The sequence below is a fragment of the Ascidiella aspersa genome, chromosome 6, assembly GCF_963924565.1.
Source record: "Ascidiella aspersa chromosome 6, kaAscAspe10.2, whole genome shotgun sequence".
Lineage (NCBI taxonomy): Eukaryota > Metazoa > Chordata > Ascidiacea > Phlebobranchia > Ascidiidae > Ascidiella > Ascidiella aspersa.
The window spans coordinates 22,116,283-22,134,932 of NC_139452.1; the positions used below are offsets into that span (position 1 = coordinate 22,116,283).

Below are 18,650 nucleotides of genomic sequence, written 5' to 3' on the forward strand. Positions count from 1 at the left end.
GTCCAAAGTGATGTAAAACATGTTAAGATCGACGTCTGTAATCAACGTTGTTTGTACGTTACAAATGACGTTGAAATTTGGTCGCATTGCGGTTTTTCTTAACGTTAATTTTGACGTTAGTGCTACGTTTTACATTACGTTTTGATAACACGGCCTCGACGTATTTTCTTAACGTTCGTTTTGACACATTCCCACAACGTTTACTTAGTTTAAAAAAAAAATCCGAACGTCGAAAAAACGTTGTGTGTTAGCTGGGAAGGACCATCTACTGTAGGTTGTCTGAGTTTTATTTCCGTTATGTCTTATTACTGCATCAGCCTCAACCAAGTTGTTTCCTTTTAATCCTAATACAAGCAGTTGAGAGTTTTCGTTTGATAAAAGCAAGGCTGTTTAAATCTGTCTGGCTTTCATTTCGTTCTTATGAACTCCATTCAATCTTCAACTTTATCAGGGAAAATTCGTGACTTTCATGGGGAGGAAGTGTGGGGCATTATGTCGTATAGGTCCTTTTGCTTAATCTAAGTACAACTGTCCAACTTAATGATATCTGAAGTGATTCATTGCTTGTCGTTGGTCACTTAAGTTTGAAAAGTATGTGTAACAACATTACTGATTAAAACCTGGCATTACCGAACATTTATTCATTTTGTTTTTGTTCTGCTGTAGTGCTACGAGAACTTGTTTAAACAACATTCATACTTAGCTCAGCTCAGGAAGTGATTTTACATCTGAAAATTAACTACTTTATTACAAAAATCGTTGATAAGTAGATGTTTTCTATATTGTTTTTTTGGGGGATATCAGCAAAAAAACAGATGAGATGGTATGTGAGTCACATTATGTCACAGTGCGCAATTTGCCTATGTTAATATTACAGCAATACATTGAAAAAAATAAAATGCGAATATTTTAAAAAACTGATGTGCTAGAAAAAAGTAAGGGCATTTTCAGAATCAGTGCCGAAAACACATTAAAAATCAATTCATTACATCTCCGTTTGAAATTTGCTGCTGACCAGTGTTATTATTTCAGCGAAAGAAAATCCTGCATACGAAAAAGAAGATTTTACAAAACTGTGATCACAGCTTTGTACCGCCTTTTAATCAGAAACGTCAATCGTCTGGGAGAAAAAAGTTAATTTCACGCCAAACAAGAAGCAACGTCTTAGTCAACAAGTATTGAGCACATGGGCTGGACTTAATCTGAATTTACTGCCGGTTTTTGTCACATTTTACTTTAAAATTGACATTTGGATTTTCAATGCTTTGAAAAAGTATTGGATAAATTCTCGCGTTTGGATGTCAATGTATTATGCGAAAAAGTGTTAAATAACAGCTTATATGCAAAGTATTGTCATTTTACAATATCGAATCAAATCGTCACTCTGCGCTTAACGTAAGCGAGTGTATAGGTTCTTTTGAAAAAAGTGTTAATAAAATACGATTTGTAGCCTACGTGACGTGAAAAAGTTTTGAAAACTTAACTACCGGAGGGTAATTTAAAGACAAAAGATTTCTGGCATACGACAGAAAGAGCCGGAAATTTGGTTATTAAAACGACATTTAAAAATAATAAAAACTGTCTAGTAAATATTGATATATTTGTATGGTTCGCACGCACAATTTACAACGCCTATCCGACTACAGAAGCAACCAAAACCGCGTAACTGGTATGTGAACAAACCCAAAATATAAGCAACACTTTACTGCACATTTTATTATAGACGTGATACATAGACTTAAAAACATCACTAAGATTGGTCATCGTCAAGTCGGTGGTTTACCTTATGACAGAATGTATGGAACAAAGCATGAATCCATCAAACAGTGATGACAACTGTTAATAGTCGTTGGGATTAATGAAATTTCTAGCCAGACAAATAATTTAGTATTTTGTTGCCCTAATTGGAAGGCTTTGTCCAACTTTTTGTAGTATTGTGATGAGCCCACAATAAGAGTGCATATTGATATTTTTTTAATTCAACTTCCGACCAAAACGCATAAGTTGACTTTTAGGGAGGCCAACCGTACACCACTGCTAAACATTTCCCCACGTTTTTCATTTTTACAATAAATACACGGTGTTGTAGGGGATTTAGATTGGTGAGGAGGGAGGGATTGATACACTGGACTGGATTAACGACACACCAGGTTTAATCTGGAATATACAACGAACACTTACGTATAACAGTATATATTTAATATGGACAAAGGTAGATGCAATGACAATACATGTCGTGTTAGTGATGGAAAGTTAGTCAAACTGCTTTTACTGTAGGTCAAAGTACATACGGTATATGTCGACATTTTCGTGAAAGAAGTTTTTCCATACACTATAAGAGTAGCGAGTTAGCAGAAAGATAAAATGCGACACTTAGCAAAAGGTCCACGTAAAACGCCGTTCTAAATTTTGCGAATGTAAAATGGCGCTGTCCTGATCCTCTGAGATTTCCATCGCTTCATCGAATATACAAGAAACAGCCAAATCAACGAAATACTCGAAAAATATAACTGATTATCGCAAGAAACATCGAGAAGTGACTACAACTTTTATTTTATCCAGCTACTTGACCACTTCAAAGTATTTCTAGGTTACAGACAAATTTACAGGGTGATGTTTGAAGCTCTATACGGCATATACTTTTTTGTTTTATTATAACAAAACAAACTATCGTTCATATGGTCTAGCTTCAAAAGTGGCGTTTATAGGAGAAAGTTTTTTTCGCAAACTACACTGGCAAACAACGTTAGTTTCAATCACAAAACACTGGGCACATTGGACTGCTTTGAAACAATTGTATAGTGGCTGTTGTTCTTTGATTTGTTACCGAAGAAATAAAAAAGCTTGACAACAGGAAAGCTTGGTAAGCATTTGAAGTTAAGACTAACTGCAATTATAAAGCATGGCCACACATATTTCCTAAACATATCAGAAATTGAAAAAAACAAGTCAGTTATTATTCACCGTGTGTTCCTTAATAAGCAGCACCACTATAGCATTGAAGAACCGTTTTTTCGAAAGCTAAAAGCTGGCATTAAATAGTTTGTGTAGGGATAGGAATAAATTACACAACTGTTTATCACCACGTTAAAACACTTTTTCTGTAATGTTTATATGTACGCAGCGGCTAAAGTTTTATCATGAAGGAATCAAGAGAAAACAAGGGGTTACTAAATTGTTTGGCATGCATATGGAAAAGCTAAGAGCAAATAATTTATAAGTGTAAAGTGTAAAACTAAGAAAACGCGAAAATACGTGAAAGGCAACGCAATCAAACAACGGTGCCGGGTTGATATGTACACCAGTGCATCGGGCACACAGACTAGCGGCTTGGATTCGGTCTAAAACGGCAAAGCAAACATAAGAAAACACTCGCAGTAAAAGGTCAGAAAGGAAGGAAAAACGAACAAAGCAATGCTGGGATTCGGATCCTTGGCACAGAAGCAATCCATGTACGCCGGCAAAAAGCCTTTTCAGATTAACACCAGTGTCCACCGATTCTATTTAAAACCGTTCGGTGACACTGGACAAAAGAGGTCAAGTGATCAACACCCGATTTCAGTTTCTGCGCCATTTAGTATTACGTCATAGTTAGTACAGCCGGCAAGTTGTTATTTAAACGCCTGCACATGATCATTATCACATGGCGGCGAAAAACAAGCACACACGAGATTACGCGCCCTCCTTAAATAGGTTCGGTCGTGAACGTTCCAGCAGCTAGTAAACAATATCATTAACCAAACCACGACCGTTTTGGCGTTTGTTACAATGCAGCTAGCGATGACAAGGTCACGCGGGCTTGTAATGGACGTAACCAGACCAGATTGTTACGTCACAGCGGCATGCAGTTCCGCGTCGATGCATGGCGTGCGTTTGTCGTTATCGCGCGTGGGCTGTCCGAGATCTAATGTTGTGAAGACGAGACACGCGGGCGCGACTGGAAAGTGCTTGGCAGGCTTAAAGGGTTTAAAGGAAACGGGAAGTGTATATATATAGACTCCCAACGCGTTAGAAACGCTTTTTAAGGAAAAAAATATTGCCCAAGCAAGCAATTTGTTCGGTACATTTGAAAAACATTAATAGCGCATTCATTGGGAAGTTATTTTTTTCACTACCACACCAATAGATTGACAGAAGAGGTTATAAAACAAACGGTATTCCGATTGCAGAAGTGCAAAGCTAATTTATAGAAGCCCGCATTTACTTTTTTATAATTGAAAACGTTACCATGGACTATTATTTCACGCTTTTGACACGAAATAAATACAGTCAGTAAAAAAGTGAAAATCGGAAAAAAATTTCACCCAAACGCTTTAAGCCTTACTTATAACATCATCTTAACATATACGTACCAAGTAAACAACGTTTTTTATACAGTGCAGTTCAAATCAGGTGTTCCCTTATAGTGAAAGTTTTCATTTATGGCAATTGACAGTTCTGTATTGAAAAACATATTAACGGTGGAGCAATGTATACGTTGTACACACCGGTTATATACTTGGTATTTGTGTGTCATCCCTATCAGGGCGTCTGCCGACAAAAAAATAATGACGACCAAACATAGCGGCAGGTTAAAATGTAATAGATAACAAAAAGTAAATATCGCTCCCACGTCCAACGATGTTCTTTTCAATCTAAAGAAAAAAATGATTACTTTAAATAGGAAATTTACTTAATATCATTAATCCTATGGTCGTCATATAATTTTGGTAAACTGCTTTTCGTGTTATTCTTGTGATTGGTTAATATTCTCATCCAATCTAGTTAAACCACTGCTTTACTACCGCTCACTTTCTTGCATATTAGATAAATTCAAAAAAAATATAAAGGCCTGCAGTAATTGTTGAGCATATCTTCTATTTATATTTCTCACACCAACTCAACGAAGAAGATACAATATAAAATATTCCTGTTAAGTATTAAATATAATATTGTTTTAACTTGCAGAAAAATATAGAATCAATATTAGTTAAAACAGTGAACTCACTCACAGCCACCAATATAACAAAATCAAACAAAGAAGCCATAATTAAGAGAAAAACTGGCATTCCATCCTACTTTAACCATTGTACAAAATATCTGACACTTAACGGCCTCATTAAGATACTAACCTCGAGTGCAACTTTTAGAGGAGTTGAGGCGGTTGCAAGCAATTTTTAAAATAGTTTAACAATTTATTTGACTGAGGGCGTGCAATTTTAAATAAAAAACAAAAAATACAGCAAACCTTTAAACGCTTTGAAGATGCAACAAGATCAGTATGATTCATCGTTAAAATCAGTTTGCTCTGTGGCAAAGAGCATAGAGTTAGTGCCAGTATTTACATGCATAATTTCATTTATATTTCACCAATAAAATAACAACTCTGAGTTTGTGTGATGATTCATTCAATATCAACTATATGACGAATAAAAATATTTGATTTCCTGTTTATAGTTTTTAAGTTAAGGCATCATATTTGATAACAAATACATAAACAAACACGCACACGATAAACCTAAATAAGGCAACTAGTCGAAATGCAAAGATTAGAATCGAAAAAAAAAAATGTTCAAGCAATGAACTGCAACACAACACTAAAATAAAAAAATGTAGGTGAAACTAAAAACTGTGTAAGGTCTTACTTCTCTGGTCAGGGGGGATTAGATGCTTAGGAAGTTCGTCAGGAAGGCTGTGGCCCTCCAGGCGCACATTAATGAGGTGCATGGCGAGCGCAAATTCCTCTTCGGTAAGCTGGCCATCTTTGTCATAGTCGGCGAGACGCCACACTTTGGCCAAAGCAGTGTTTGGGAGCTTGCTTTTCATCATTTCCTGCATTGATAACAATGTCAGCCCGTAACAACTCAAGTTATATCATTGCTACTCATTGTTTTCTTATTGCACAAAGTCTGTTGTTAGCCACAAACTTGTCAAAAGTTGAATACTACAATATTATGAGAGCCAGACTTAAAATCAGTCACGTTTTGTCTATATTTAACCAATAAAAAATATTTAACGTCCATTGTTACCAACTCATAAAAAGGATAAATGTTGCATGTATTTGTACACTTCCAAGCAACACTTTTATAAAAAGCCAAATATAAGACATTTTGACTTCCGGTGGAAAAGATATATATATTCAATATTAGTTTAACATCAAGATTATAAAAAACATTTTATTTCAAAAGTTCAGAACAACTTAACTTGTTACTTAGAGTAGAATACTATACCTGTTACTTAGAGTAGAATACTATATATATACCTTTTTAGCTTCACTGCCCTTCACTTTTCCATTCATAGGGTTTAGTTTCATGAAAATTTCATCATATTCTCTCTTTCTTTCTGATACAACCCAGCCACCTTCATAATCAGCACCGGCATTTGCTCCCTCGCCCCATTTGTTGGTGAAAGGGTTATCGACAGCCGTTGCAAACGCACCACCTAACATTGAACACAAACAATAGGTGGAAAAGTTCCTCATAAGATGTCGGTAAAGCGATGTAGATACTCAAATATATAAAGGTTTTAAATCTGCGTTTTCAAGCCTTGCTAAGTCTAGGAAATAATAAAATACATAAAAACAACCATAAACTAACCAAAGCTAGGCTCAAGGATGAAAAAAAAATGTATATTTTAAATTAGAGGCACATAGAAATTTTTTGACAAGCACTGATTAATAATAAAAAACAAGGGTTTTTTTAAATTGAAGAATAATTATTGTGTTGCAAATTACAGTCGCTTTATAATAAGAAAATCTTACACAACAAACAAACGAAAATCATAATTAAGCAACCTGAGAAACACAATTAGAGTTTTTAAAATGGGAGAGCAAAATGTATTCTTCTTTATGTAAGCACTAACATAAAAAATATGTTAAACACATCTGCAAACTAATTATTGCACTCGGTTTCACAGCAACTTGATGAATTAGATTTAAAGGCAACACTACATTACCAGCAAATTGAGAATGTGACGAAAGGGTGGAAAACACACCACCTGAATTAAATTTTCAGCAAAATGTTCATAAAAAGTGTATCATACATAATTGTTGATGATATATTAGGTAAAAAGTTAAAGATAAACAAGGTAAAAAGAATAAAAAAGATAAACAAACTTTAAGAGACCAGATACAATAAGTCAATAACATATTTTTGCATTATTTTCAGGTTGATGGAATTTACTGCCATAATAATGGCAACTGTCTATTTCACTATTAATGTAAATGCTTAACACTGTTAACATTATCAATGTCAGAAAGCCATTTAGTTTAGCATGTGATACTTATGTTTACCAGGCACTGCAGTTTAGACTTTAAATAAACAAACAATAGTAGCAGTTCAGTGTTAACCAGGCTATGTGTAAAATAGAATTTATAATATTATGGATTGCAAAAAAGACTTTTAGCTGAACCATGCTAGGTAAAAACCCTTGCAAAGAATATAGCGTAAACTTTATATGATTAAAATACAAAACACACAAATTTAGATTTTCCAATCCACATGCCCATCACTAAGGTATTTGAGGTGGTATATATCACATGATATTTGAATATATCGGTAGCTTACAAATACAGACTTTGTAATGTTTTACTAATAAGGGTACCAGTGGGAAAGTTTGGGACCTTTGTATAAAAAAGTATTTCTCAACTAGAAAAGTATGTAATTGCCAGCTATGTAACAATTTTATAGACAGTTAAGACATGTATGTATGGTCTTCTGATTCAAATGCATTATTTAGAGGTTTTAAGGCCCGATAAAGAGTAATTGAACTTAAAAAACTATTAGTAGATTTGAGATATATTTACCTTTAACCGCAGGGCCACTATTTTTCTGCAATTCAGTATTCCTGGCCTCCTCACGCTGGATCAACTTCATCAGTTCAGCAATGTCTTTGGCCAGCATGTCATCAATCTGACAAAATAATAGTTATAATTTAACACTACAGCAATGGTTAAATTTTTGTTTGACAAAAATTGACACTTTTAATGCCGCCAAGTGAATTTCAATTGTGTCATATAGGGGTCATTCCATCCTTAATTTAAAGTTTTCAGAAATTTGTCCACCCATGTTTTCAGATTTTCTTTAAATTTAAGTTAACTGAAGATTTTAATAAAAAAATAAGAATGCAAAAAATTTGAGCGTTCTGTGATAAGCGGTTTCAAAGATATGACATTTTGAAATATTTTACCACTAGGTGGAAATGGGTATTTTTTGGTTCCGCTTGAGCGCTTTTAGCTCTGTTGTGGCTTAATTTTGCAGTAGAAGTCTGAAGTAAAATTCTATTCCACCATTTATGGGGTTGCTAATTTCAAAAATGATAATAAAAACAATATGTGGTAAATTCTTCTACATGTAATTTACATTTAAAGTTTTCTGACTTGCGCAGACTTTTCCGAAGCTCTCTGCAATTTTTTTTCAATTTTTATGCTGGAAAAATAATCTTGAGACATCATAGTATTTGGAATTTTTAAAGTGATTCTTGGTTATTTGCAATTAGTAGTTGGTTATCAAGTTTCAAATTCATGCAAATTGTGGAACAAATTAAAATACAACAATAAAAAATGGTGACACTTTAAATCAATTGATGCGCTACACTGTCACAACTTCGTGTACAACTATTGTACTGACATACAATATACATTGGAAAAAATATTTACATTTAACATTCTTTACAGGATTCTAGAAAAAATTAATAGTTACAATTTTATTCAGAAGACAAAGTATGAAATTTAGAAGAGATTTTGTCCTGATGCTGATACAGTAATACATTGTTTTGGTTGAGGGCTATAAAACATGGATGAACGTACTTTGAAAGAGGGATGTTTTTGTCTAAACAATACATATAGTTCATCAATATTACACAGCAAAAGGCATTTTTGCTCATGTATGTTCGGTCTTATGCTAACAAAATCCTTTCGGCCAGGCAGGATTCTAAAAAATGAATGGTTATCATCCAAATAAAAATCTTTAATCAGCTGTTTTGTTTCATCTGTTAGTTTATATTTAGCTCCAATGGGGTGCCAAAATTCCTTTCTCCAGTCTTAAATTAGCCGATACGAAACATAATAATTAGACACTCCAAAAAATTTATGAGTTTTTTCAAAATACCAGGAGTGCGGCTTTAATGTCAAAATGGAAAGTTTTTCGTCACGATTAGCAGTTACTATTTTTTCGTTAAGCTCGTTCATTAAAATATCCAAATCATTTGCTTTAATTGCATTTTCCTCTTGTTGTTTTTTTGACTGTGAAGTTGATGCTTGTTCTTCATCTTCTGTTGGTATTGCAAGTGATAAATTTTCTTGGATGTTCCGGACTACATTAGATACCGTGTTTTGAACATAAGATAGGCGTTGGCGTTTTTTGAGGGAATGTAGTTTAACAGGTGATTTTCCCAATAGCTTTAGTACTTCATTTGACCTTTTTAATGAATTAGATTGGTTAAAAGAGTACTCTAAACTTTCTGTTGTACTTGAATCTGACTTACCAGAAGGATCTTTTTCAACCTGCATATTTTTGAACAACAAGCCCCAGCAATTTCGACACAATTTGTCTCCTGGTATATGCTGTTAATTTCCTGTGATTTCAGGTAGAGTGCCATATCCAAACTGATGATTCGGCTACCTGAAGGCTTTTTTTTCTTATGTCTTCCATACACATCAGTGCACTTCATCTTTCTAGATAAAAAGTAGTCCCCTAACTGCTTTTTGTGGTGGTTGCAAATTTTGCTATCTCTTCCACGAATTTCTGTGCAAAGTCCAGCTCGCCATAAATAAATAATTCTTTCCTCATTGCTTATTGTATTGAAATTAGTCATGCCTTGTTTACTAATTCTTGAGTTGCTGTGACACTCTTTTACTGCCCCTTTTAAAATGCCTATAGTACACGGTTCCATTTTTTACAAATCTGTGTAGTTATAAAGCTCAAAAACAGATACTAGCAAGGCTAAATGTACACGTAAAGATTACACAAATTTACTTAATCCTGAAAAAGGCACTGAGAAATTAAATACACTATTGAGCTGTAGGCTAAAAACTACCCGGAGCTCTTAAGATCTTAACATTGGCTGACCATAGAAGTTATAACTCTGATCTAACTGACTGTACGAGCTGACCTATGGCATGTGTTTATAATATTCAACACTGTGTGTTGCAAAACAATGTGTCAAGATAATGTCACAATGTAAATTGAAATCAAACAGTAAGCATTAAAGTACAGAAAACAATGAAAATCATGCTTTAAATGCTTCATGAAATTCAGCATGAGAACTCTTTTTGCAATACTTCTAGAGGGGACTGCTTTAACTTTGTCTACAAAATTACTAGGACCAAATCTTTAAAGTTTAAGTAAAATCAAAAGGTCATATTTTATGACTACAAACAGAGAATATGACCTTAAACCTTCTTACATGAAGCTCATAACAATATTTTTTGATTTTACACCAAAAAAGTATGACTTTTACGGCCTCTAGTTATCAGTTGTAACTTTTTAGTGTTTTAAATTTAACACAAATTTAAAACATAAAAACCAATTACTAATTGCAAATAACCAAGAATCACTTTAAAAATTCCAAATACTATGATGTCTCAAGATTATTTTTACAGCATAAAAATTGAAAAAAAATTGCAGAGAGCTTCGGAAAAGTCTTCGGAAGTCAGAAAACTTTAAATGTAAATTACATGTAGAAGAATTCATCACATATAGTTTTAATCATCATTTTTGAAATTAGCAACCCCATAAATGGTGGAATAGAATTTTACTTCAGGCTTCTACTGCAAAATTAAGCCACAACAGAGCAAAAAGCGCTCAAGCGGAACCAAAAAGTACCCATTTCCACCTAGTGATAAAATATTTTAAACTGCCATATCTTCGAAACCGCTTATCACAGAACGCTCAAATTTTTTGCATTCTTATTTTTTAAAAGAGATCTTCAATTGTACTAAGTTTAAAGAAAATCTAAGAACATGGGTTCCGGGCCTTTAAATTAAGGATGGAATGACCCATAGGTCACTATGTTAAGTATATACTGGCAGTATGGCAGAAAGCTGGGGACTTGGCGACTATGTCTGCCGAAGAATCAGACAGAAAACGGGAAAATTTAGGCCCTCAAAAAAAAATATTTTAAAAAGAATTTTTTTTTTACTTTTTGCTAATTCATTTACTTCTTAATAGTCTTGTTTATCACCTAAACATGGCAAGGTTAATACATTCCTTTGACTAACACAATCATTTAAGTTTTGGGGCACAACCAAAAAAATGAAGAATTTATTCCAAAAATGCTTGTCACCAGAAGGCTGGCAAGATTCTGCCGGCCTGTACACCAGTATCTAATGCACTATATCACACAGCCATGACGTCAATGACCAACATATCAGTTTTTGATAAAGCTAGACTTCCGAATATTCTCTTGGGAAAGCCATTGTTTAAATAATACTTTCTGCCTTCATATTTACCTTTTGCACCATTGAAGTGCTAAGACTCCTAAACTTCGTGAAATCGGCAAGTTTGAGCTGCTTTCGCATGTCTTCTACTTTTGGAAAGTCACCTAAAAAGGGTAAAAAAATTTTAATTGCTGTATAGTATCAAAAATTATTAGTTGTCTGTTTCCAAAAAGCGGTACAGAAATGAGATAAAAATAGGGTTTGATACACTATGCCAGGAACTGTAATGTAGCTTGAATATTAATTAGGAAATTAAACAAGTTTAACAACATGTTAAGGAGATATTTTAAAGCCTTGTATTATTATCAGTCATATCTTCTGACTGCCATGCAGCCCACTTATAGAATGTAAAATATAATTCTTATCGCTGGGAATACAGCATGTTGCTTTGTTATTCAAATTCAAAATAAAGGTTTGTTCTGTGTTTATATATATGTGAGTTTTGAGGAAGGAAACGCCCAATAATATTAATCCAAATGCACTTCATGTATTACCTAATGATACATGGTGCTTGTTTGCAAGTTCTGCATATATTTTATCCAAATCTTGGATCAGCTTGTTTTTTGTTTTGTCTTTTCCAAACATGGAAGGCATGTTGTCATGTAGGTGACTGATGATGTAGGCATGCACCTAAAAAATATCATTCTGCATATTCAAAGTTTCATATTATTAAACAAAGAAATGTAAGTATGTGTATGTATATAGACCAGTGCTTCTTAAACTTTTTTAGTTTTGTTCACCGCCAGCATTTATCTCCAGATTTTATTCACCCTTGTTTCATGATATGATAAAACTATCTCGTCTACATATAATAGTACAAACTGACTTAGGTTGTTAAGATCAACTCAAGCTAAGTTTTACCATTGCATATCTACAATTTCTCAAGTCTCAAAATATAATGCTACAAAAGCACAAAACACTGTCACCAATGTTTGTACTTATACACTCAGTGCAAACCAACTTCACTATTACAATAAGCAAAAAACACCAAAAAACAACAGTTCAGTAGTCAATTTACTGCAGAGCTATTATCCATTTCTGATGGTTCACCCTTATTCACCCCTTTTGGTTGGTTCACCCCTGCAAAAATTTTATTCACCCTGGGGTGAACTATGCACCAGTTTAAGAAACACTGATATAGACTTGAGAAAAAATCATAATAGTAGTTAGTTTGACAGAAAATTTACTTCACCAATAACTATCAATCCAGGTAAGAAATTTTAGCCTAAAAGTTGCCCTTTAACACATGAACGGCCCAAACAGAGGGTAACATTGCTTACAGTTTTTGACATTAATTTATTTGCACCAAAAGTAATTATAAAAGCTGCGCAATTTTAAATTTACTACTAAAACATCTTCTTTGCGCAATACTTAAAATTTCCAATCAGTATGTTAGTTACCTTGGCCAACCTAGCTCTTTTGATTAGGTCATTTAGCTTTCTTAAAGCTGCATTCCTTGGTAGGCTCTGGATATCTTCAAACAAGTCATTGCGTTCTGCTTCAAACAGGATTCTGTTTTCATCATATAAAAGTGGTTGGTCCCAAAATGAACCGATGTAAACTCTTACAACTTCTGGAGTGGTGATAACCTAACACATAAATATCATAATTTCTTAAGTTTAACTTACATATATTGTGCTATATACTGGATCAGGGTGGTCCAACTTCTTTTCATAGCGGGCCAAAAATAAGGTTTATTTTATCTTGCGGGCCAATGTTTTAAATTGCGATTCTTAGGCTTATTGCTGGCAAATTATACATTGTCTATGGCATTGGTCTCCAGCCTTTTTTATAGGCGACCCCAATTTAAATCAAATAAAATCAGATTTTACATTGCGACCCCATTTTGAAAACCGTTGCTACATACGTGCACCAACATGATTTATTTTAGGAAGTAAATTATGAATTTCAATTCGGCACACGAACAAACCCAAAAATTTCAATTAAGTTTAACACTAAATTGCATTCAGTGCGATGGTTGCACTTGCATGGTATCAATCCACCAGTTTTTGAAAACGCGACTTTACTTTGCATGAGATAACCATCACGCTTTACTTCTATGTGATTTACGATGTTTCGTTTTCAATATGCATATTGCGCTGAATTTCGTTAAACACAACCATGTGCTTAAAATGGAAACAAGTACTGTAGTTTACTCACAATATTGAACAGTCGGGTTTCAATTGCATCAAAATCAAAAAGTAAATAATTATTTGCTGAAATCTTTGTAACCTACAGTAGCAGCTCCTCAAGCTAAAACATCTATATTCGGTATAGAAGAAACAAAACCTTATCTTTGCAATCCACTCATTCATGTTTATTGTGTGACGTCATTGTAAAGAAAATACAAAAATTGTACTAAAACAGTAGAAACATGGTGAGTTATGGCGACCCAGTAAAGTTTTAGGCGACCCACAGGTTGGAGACCACTGGTCTATGGCATATATACTAACTTTATGGAATGTATACCTTTGTTCAGTTACGGTAGTTATGAAATAATTTCAAAACCAAAAAATTAAAAAAACAAAATTGGAGTGATATTGCCAGATTGAACCAAAGCTGACTATCAGTTCGCGGGCCAAAAAAGCTGAACTCGCGGGCCAAGTTTGGCCCGCGGGCCTGCAGTTGGACCACGCTGTACTGGATAATTCATTATAACGTTGGAACCAGGTCTAAATGCAAAGTGTAGCTTTGCAAATCCATTTTACATTGTGTAGACGCAAGACCTGCAATTTTAGTATGTCCAGGTATTATCGAACTGTGTATTTCTACTAAATAAATTAGGCTATTATAATGTATGCCCAGCCTAAAGATAAAAAAACATCACATAATTATAATTACAGAAATAAAATAGAAAAAAAAAACAATTTAAAAAAAGCATTTTTAATCATATTGAATACCAGTTATACCGGATATTTTATAGTTCTAGGAATAAACACTGGTTGACAACTAGGAATAAATATCGAACAATATAGAAATAGAAAAAACATGATGTATACCTTTCCCAAAGACCACATAAGGGCGCCATAAACTCTCATGAGCTGTTGGGTGTTGACTTGATCAGCTTTGTTGAGGACCACTCTAATTTTCGAATCATACATCTTCACAGCATTAAGGGCCTCATGAAACTCATCTGAAATGTCAAGCTTGTGTGCATCGAACAGCAGAATAATTCTGTCTACTCGTTCAGCAAGCCATGTCAACACCTAAAAAAGAAATATATATTTCTGGTTTAAATTGTTGTTTAGCATTATTACTTTATATATTTAACTAAATTCTGAGAGTTTAATATAAAAATTAAAAAAAATGTCAATTTGTATAATATTTAGACTTACTTTGGAAAAGTCGTATCCTCTATTAACACGCTGTTTTTCCCCAGACAAGATACCGGGTGTGTCAATGATGCTAATACTTTGTAAAACTTCGTTTTTCATCTGAGAGCATTGCAGTCGGGATAGAAATGCATTTCCAAATGACGATAAGGCCGTAAATGGTTTGGCAGTATCAACAACCAGAGCATTACCAGGTATAACACCTTCATTGATGGTTCCAGTGTCCTTATCTTTGTCACCATGCATAATGGCAATGAAGCAGTCTGTGGTTGGTTCCGGTCCTATTCTCATTCCTGGGAAGTCCTTTTCCAACAAATAACGAATAAATGTTGTTTTACCAGTTGAATATTGACCAATAAGAAGGATCATGGGCTTTGAATCAAAGTCAGCATCTTGCAAAGGTGGCGAATGAAAGTCATGAAACTTGTACATGTCTTCCAGTGGCTTGAGGTTCTTTTTGTATAGTTTTTTTAAACCAAGGGCAACATTTTCAAATACCTCGGGTTCCCTTTCTTTATTGTCTCCCTTCAGCCACCTCAACATTGTGGTTTTTAATTTAACAAAACCAGTAAAACAAAATATACTTTATAGGCAAACCTAAGTTAGAAATGAAAACAATCAGTTAGTGTGACAAGGTTAAGGTATTGCGGTATCAGTAAGAGTATTGGCGCTGGTCTGGAATCGTACCACAGCTTTCAAACAATTATTAAATAAATGCACAATATTTGGGTTATGGTGTGGTTTAGCGTTTGGGTGGGTCAAGCATTATATTTATCTTTTAATGATAATACTTGACCCACGAAACGAAGCCAAACGCTAACCCGCACTATAACCGAATTAAAGTGCGTGTTGTAAGAATTCAGACCAACGCCAAAGTATTTCTACGTCTATATTAAAAAAGCATTGAACTCCGAAAGAGATTATGAGCAATCACTGCACAAGATTCTGTAAATTGGCTTTTCGGCGCTGGTCTAGAATCCTACCACAACGAAACACCATTTGGGTTAGGGTACAGGTTAGCGTTTGGGTTAAGGTAGGTCAAGTATTATTATTAAATTTGGAATATAATAATACTTGACCCACCCACACCCAAACGCTAACCCGCATGCTAACTCAAATTTTGTGCGTTGATTTTAGAACTGTGGTAGGATTCTAGACCAGCGCCGGCTTTTCTAACGAATACAGATATAGACTAAAAGAAATTAGCAAATCACACTAACGATCGATTGACAAGCAGATAAATATACGCCCACCCAACGTATCTTGCACAACTCAGCAAGCAAAACTTTACTTTCGACAGAAAACTAACACTTGACCGCGATTTCATGGTAACGTGCTACGCCCAACGTAAAAACTGCACAAACTCTATTTCGTTATGACGTTATTGGCGTGACTGATGCGTCACAATAAAGTGCATGCTTCACTAAGCACGAGCTTTGTTGGAAACCAACAACTGATGTGCATTCCAAGAATATAAGTCGAATACGAAGAATAAGTTTGATTCGTGGAAACTGAAAATTTAAACAAAATTTGTAAAAATAAAAGTGAAGTATTTTTTCTGGCTACTTTAATCGCTTGAGCTAATAACATATCTTAATATCGTTTCGATAGGCTCCGGGATATTGCATTGATTTTGTTTTTGCTTGGCTTCATTTTGTGTATCGTTTTCACTACTTTTGCTAACTAGGTACGCAAAAAATATTGTTATTCCTATCCAAAAAGTGGTGATAAATTATTTATAAGTGAAACTCCGTTATTGGCATTGTAACCTACTTTATCCGGCCCGGTTATCCGGCCCTCGATGGTCAGGCCTCCCGGCTTAAAGTTTGGTGAATTAAAATGATTAAAAGCGTGCTTTTTATAGACCACAGATTTTTAATTCAACATTCAGGTAGGCTACCGGTAATTGATAAAAAACACGATGCGTGTGACAAGTGACAACAATATGGGAAAATATGACGAAAAACAATGCATTTGGTAAACAATTTCCTTGATTTCTATTTTCACACATTGAGTGCGATGCTCAACAATCGTTCCTTTGTAAATATGTCCTCCAATAATTTGGGGTAGGGGTGAAAGACTGACAGACCGTGTGCCAGCCTTCTAAATAATATTAAAATGTTTGGTCTCTGCGTATCTGTTTTAGCATGTCGACGCACTTCTTAAGATGCTACAGCAGGGTTTCTTAACCAGGTGCGCTCGCACCCCCAAAGGGCGCGAGAACTGTTCCAGGGGCTGTGGGGGTGCTGCATCAGACACAGAAAATGTTTTACAGTACGGTACCGTAGTTTTTTTATTTGCGCAATTAAGTGTAACACTTACACTTTGGTATTGTTTTATCAGCAGGGAGTCGAACCGGAACCGAACCGGAACTTTATGAACCGGTTTTAGGTCAATTTTTTCCGAACCGTAACCGAACCTGAACCATTTTTTGTAAGATTTCAAGGAGCCGAACCGGAACTGAACCAAATAATTTGAAAGAACATGAACCTTAACCGAACCCAAACCTGTTAATAAAAGCGGTTCACTCCAGCATGACGTCACAACTTGCATTTTAAAGACTCAAGTTATGCCATGTTTAAAATTTTATGAACAAATTTAAATATTGATTAAAAAACGTTAATTTTTTTTATTTTTTAGAAATTTTAATAAGCAGTTGCTGTTTTTTAAATACGTCACGTAACTTTGATTGACTGACTTACTATTCAAAGATTATTCTATACATTTGTTGACCCACATTTTTAGATTTAACGCAACTTGTATTATATTCGAACCGGAACTTTATGAACCGGTTTTAAAATAACGATGGGCGAACCGGAGCTGAACCGGAACTTTTAAATTTCTCCGAACCGAAACCGTAACTAAACCGTATTCCGAAAAAATCCTTGAAGCCGAACCGAACCTGAACCGGAAAAGTCAAACGGTTCGACTCCCTGGTTATCAGTTGATTGTATGAAAATAAAAATTACAATGGTTTTGTTATTTAAGCCATTTCAAAGGGGGTGCGAGTATTGGTTGGTGATTTAAACGGAGTGCGAGAACTGGTTGGTGTTTTGAAAGGGGTGTAGTGAGGGAAAAGGTTTAGAACCACTGTGCTACAGCCTTTCACAGTTTCAAAGAGACAGTTTGGAGGAGCAATGCTGTCGGTTGAGTAAATTCCAACGAACCTCTCGCCGTAACTTCACAAGCAATTAAAAATATTTCTCGCCTATAGCTCACATTAACTTTTGTGCTTTACCATCGCTGCTACCACACAAAGTCGAGAAATCGAAATTTTTGACAGTAGCAGGTTAAATCTCCTGATGTTTTGCACATGCCCGGTCCGCAGTGGTTCTCAAACTTTTTAAAAAAAAATTACGCAACGGTCCCCTTAAAAATATACACGAATAAACACGAAATAACACGTTTTTTAACAGTATCAATGGGACGGGTGCACTTGCTTTTTGCTATCAGTTCGACTATGTTTGGTTGTTTTAGACATATTTAGTATTGTAGCACAAACGAAATCATTTATTTTGAGTAAAGCAATTACAAACAGTTTCAAGGCCGTTACCGTGCAGCTCACACCTCACAGTGAAAGCTGAGCATGCTGTAAAAGCGTAATTCTCATTAGCACAAGGCAACACTATGACGTCACAATGCACAATTCAACTCAAAGCATGCAATCACGTGAATAAACAACCAATCGTAGCTTGTGAGGACGAGCGCAAACACGCTTGGCGTTAGCGTAATGTCATTTTGCGGCGCGTATAGGTCGAGTCTGAGTTTGTCTTTCTTTCTTTTGCCCCACAATTAGGCCTATGTACGGCATAGTAATTATTGTTGTGTTTGTTAAGCTTTGTCTCGCGGACCACAACAGGACCGCAGACCCCAGTTTGAGAACCACTGATGTTAGGAGTCTG

At 35.0% G+C, this 18,650-nt stretch overlaps 1 protein-coding gene across 3 annotated transcripts; it reads right to left on the reverse strand.

The window, feature by feature from the left end:
• Positions 1–4,231: 4,231 nt before the first annotated feature.
• LOC146140790 (EH domain-containing protein 3-like) lies at positions 4,232–15,341 on the reverse strand. 3 transcript variants are annotated; one of them, XM_083393064.1, is made up of 11 exons: positions 14,752–15,341; positions 14,416–14,622; positions 12,817–13,005; positions 11,911–12,046; positions 11,429–11,520; positions 7,784–7,889; positions 6,934–6,975; positions 6,242–6,420; positions 5,625–5,811; positions 5,228–5,287; positions 4,232–4,634 (listed from the first exon to the last, which is right to left on the reverse strand). In XM_083393064.1, the coding sequence occupies exons 1-10, from the start codon at positions 15,289–15,291 to the stop codon at positions 5,256–5,258; spliced, it is 1,710 nt and encodes a 569-aa protein (XP_083249190.1). In that variant the 5' UTR covers positions 15,292–15,341; the 3' UTR covers positions 4,232–4,634; positions 5,228–5,255. The 3 variants fall into 3 exon arrangements, with proteins under 3 accessions (XP_083249190.1, XP_083249192.1, XP_083249191.1); XM_083393066.1 differs by lacking the exon at positions 6,934–6,975; XM_083393065.1 differs by lacking the exon at positions 5,228–5,287.
• Between the last annotated feature and the right edge of the window lie 3,309 nt (positions 15,342–18,650).

Coding starts and splice junctions, on each gene's coding strand:
- LOC146140790 (XM_083393064.1), bottom strand. CDS start 15,291: ATGTTGAGGTGGCTGAAGGGAGACAATAAAGAAAGGGAACCCGAGGTA. Junction 12,047..12,816: donor AAAGAGCTAGGTTGGCCAAG/GTAACTAACATA, acceptor GATATTTTTTAG/GTGCATGCCTACATCATCAG. Junction 11,521..11,910: donor CAAGCACCATGTATCATTAG/GTAATACATGAA, acceptor TACCCTTTTTAG/GTGACTTTCCAAAAGTAGAA.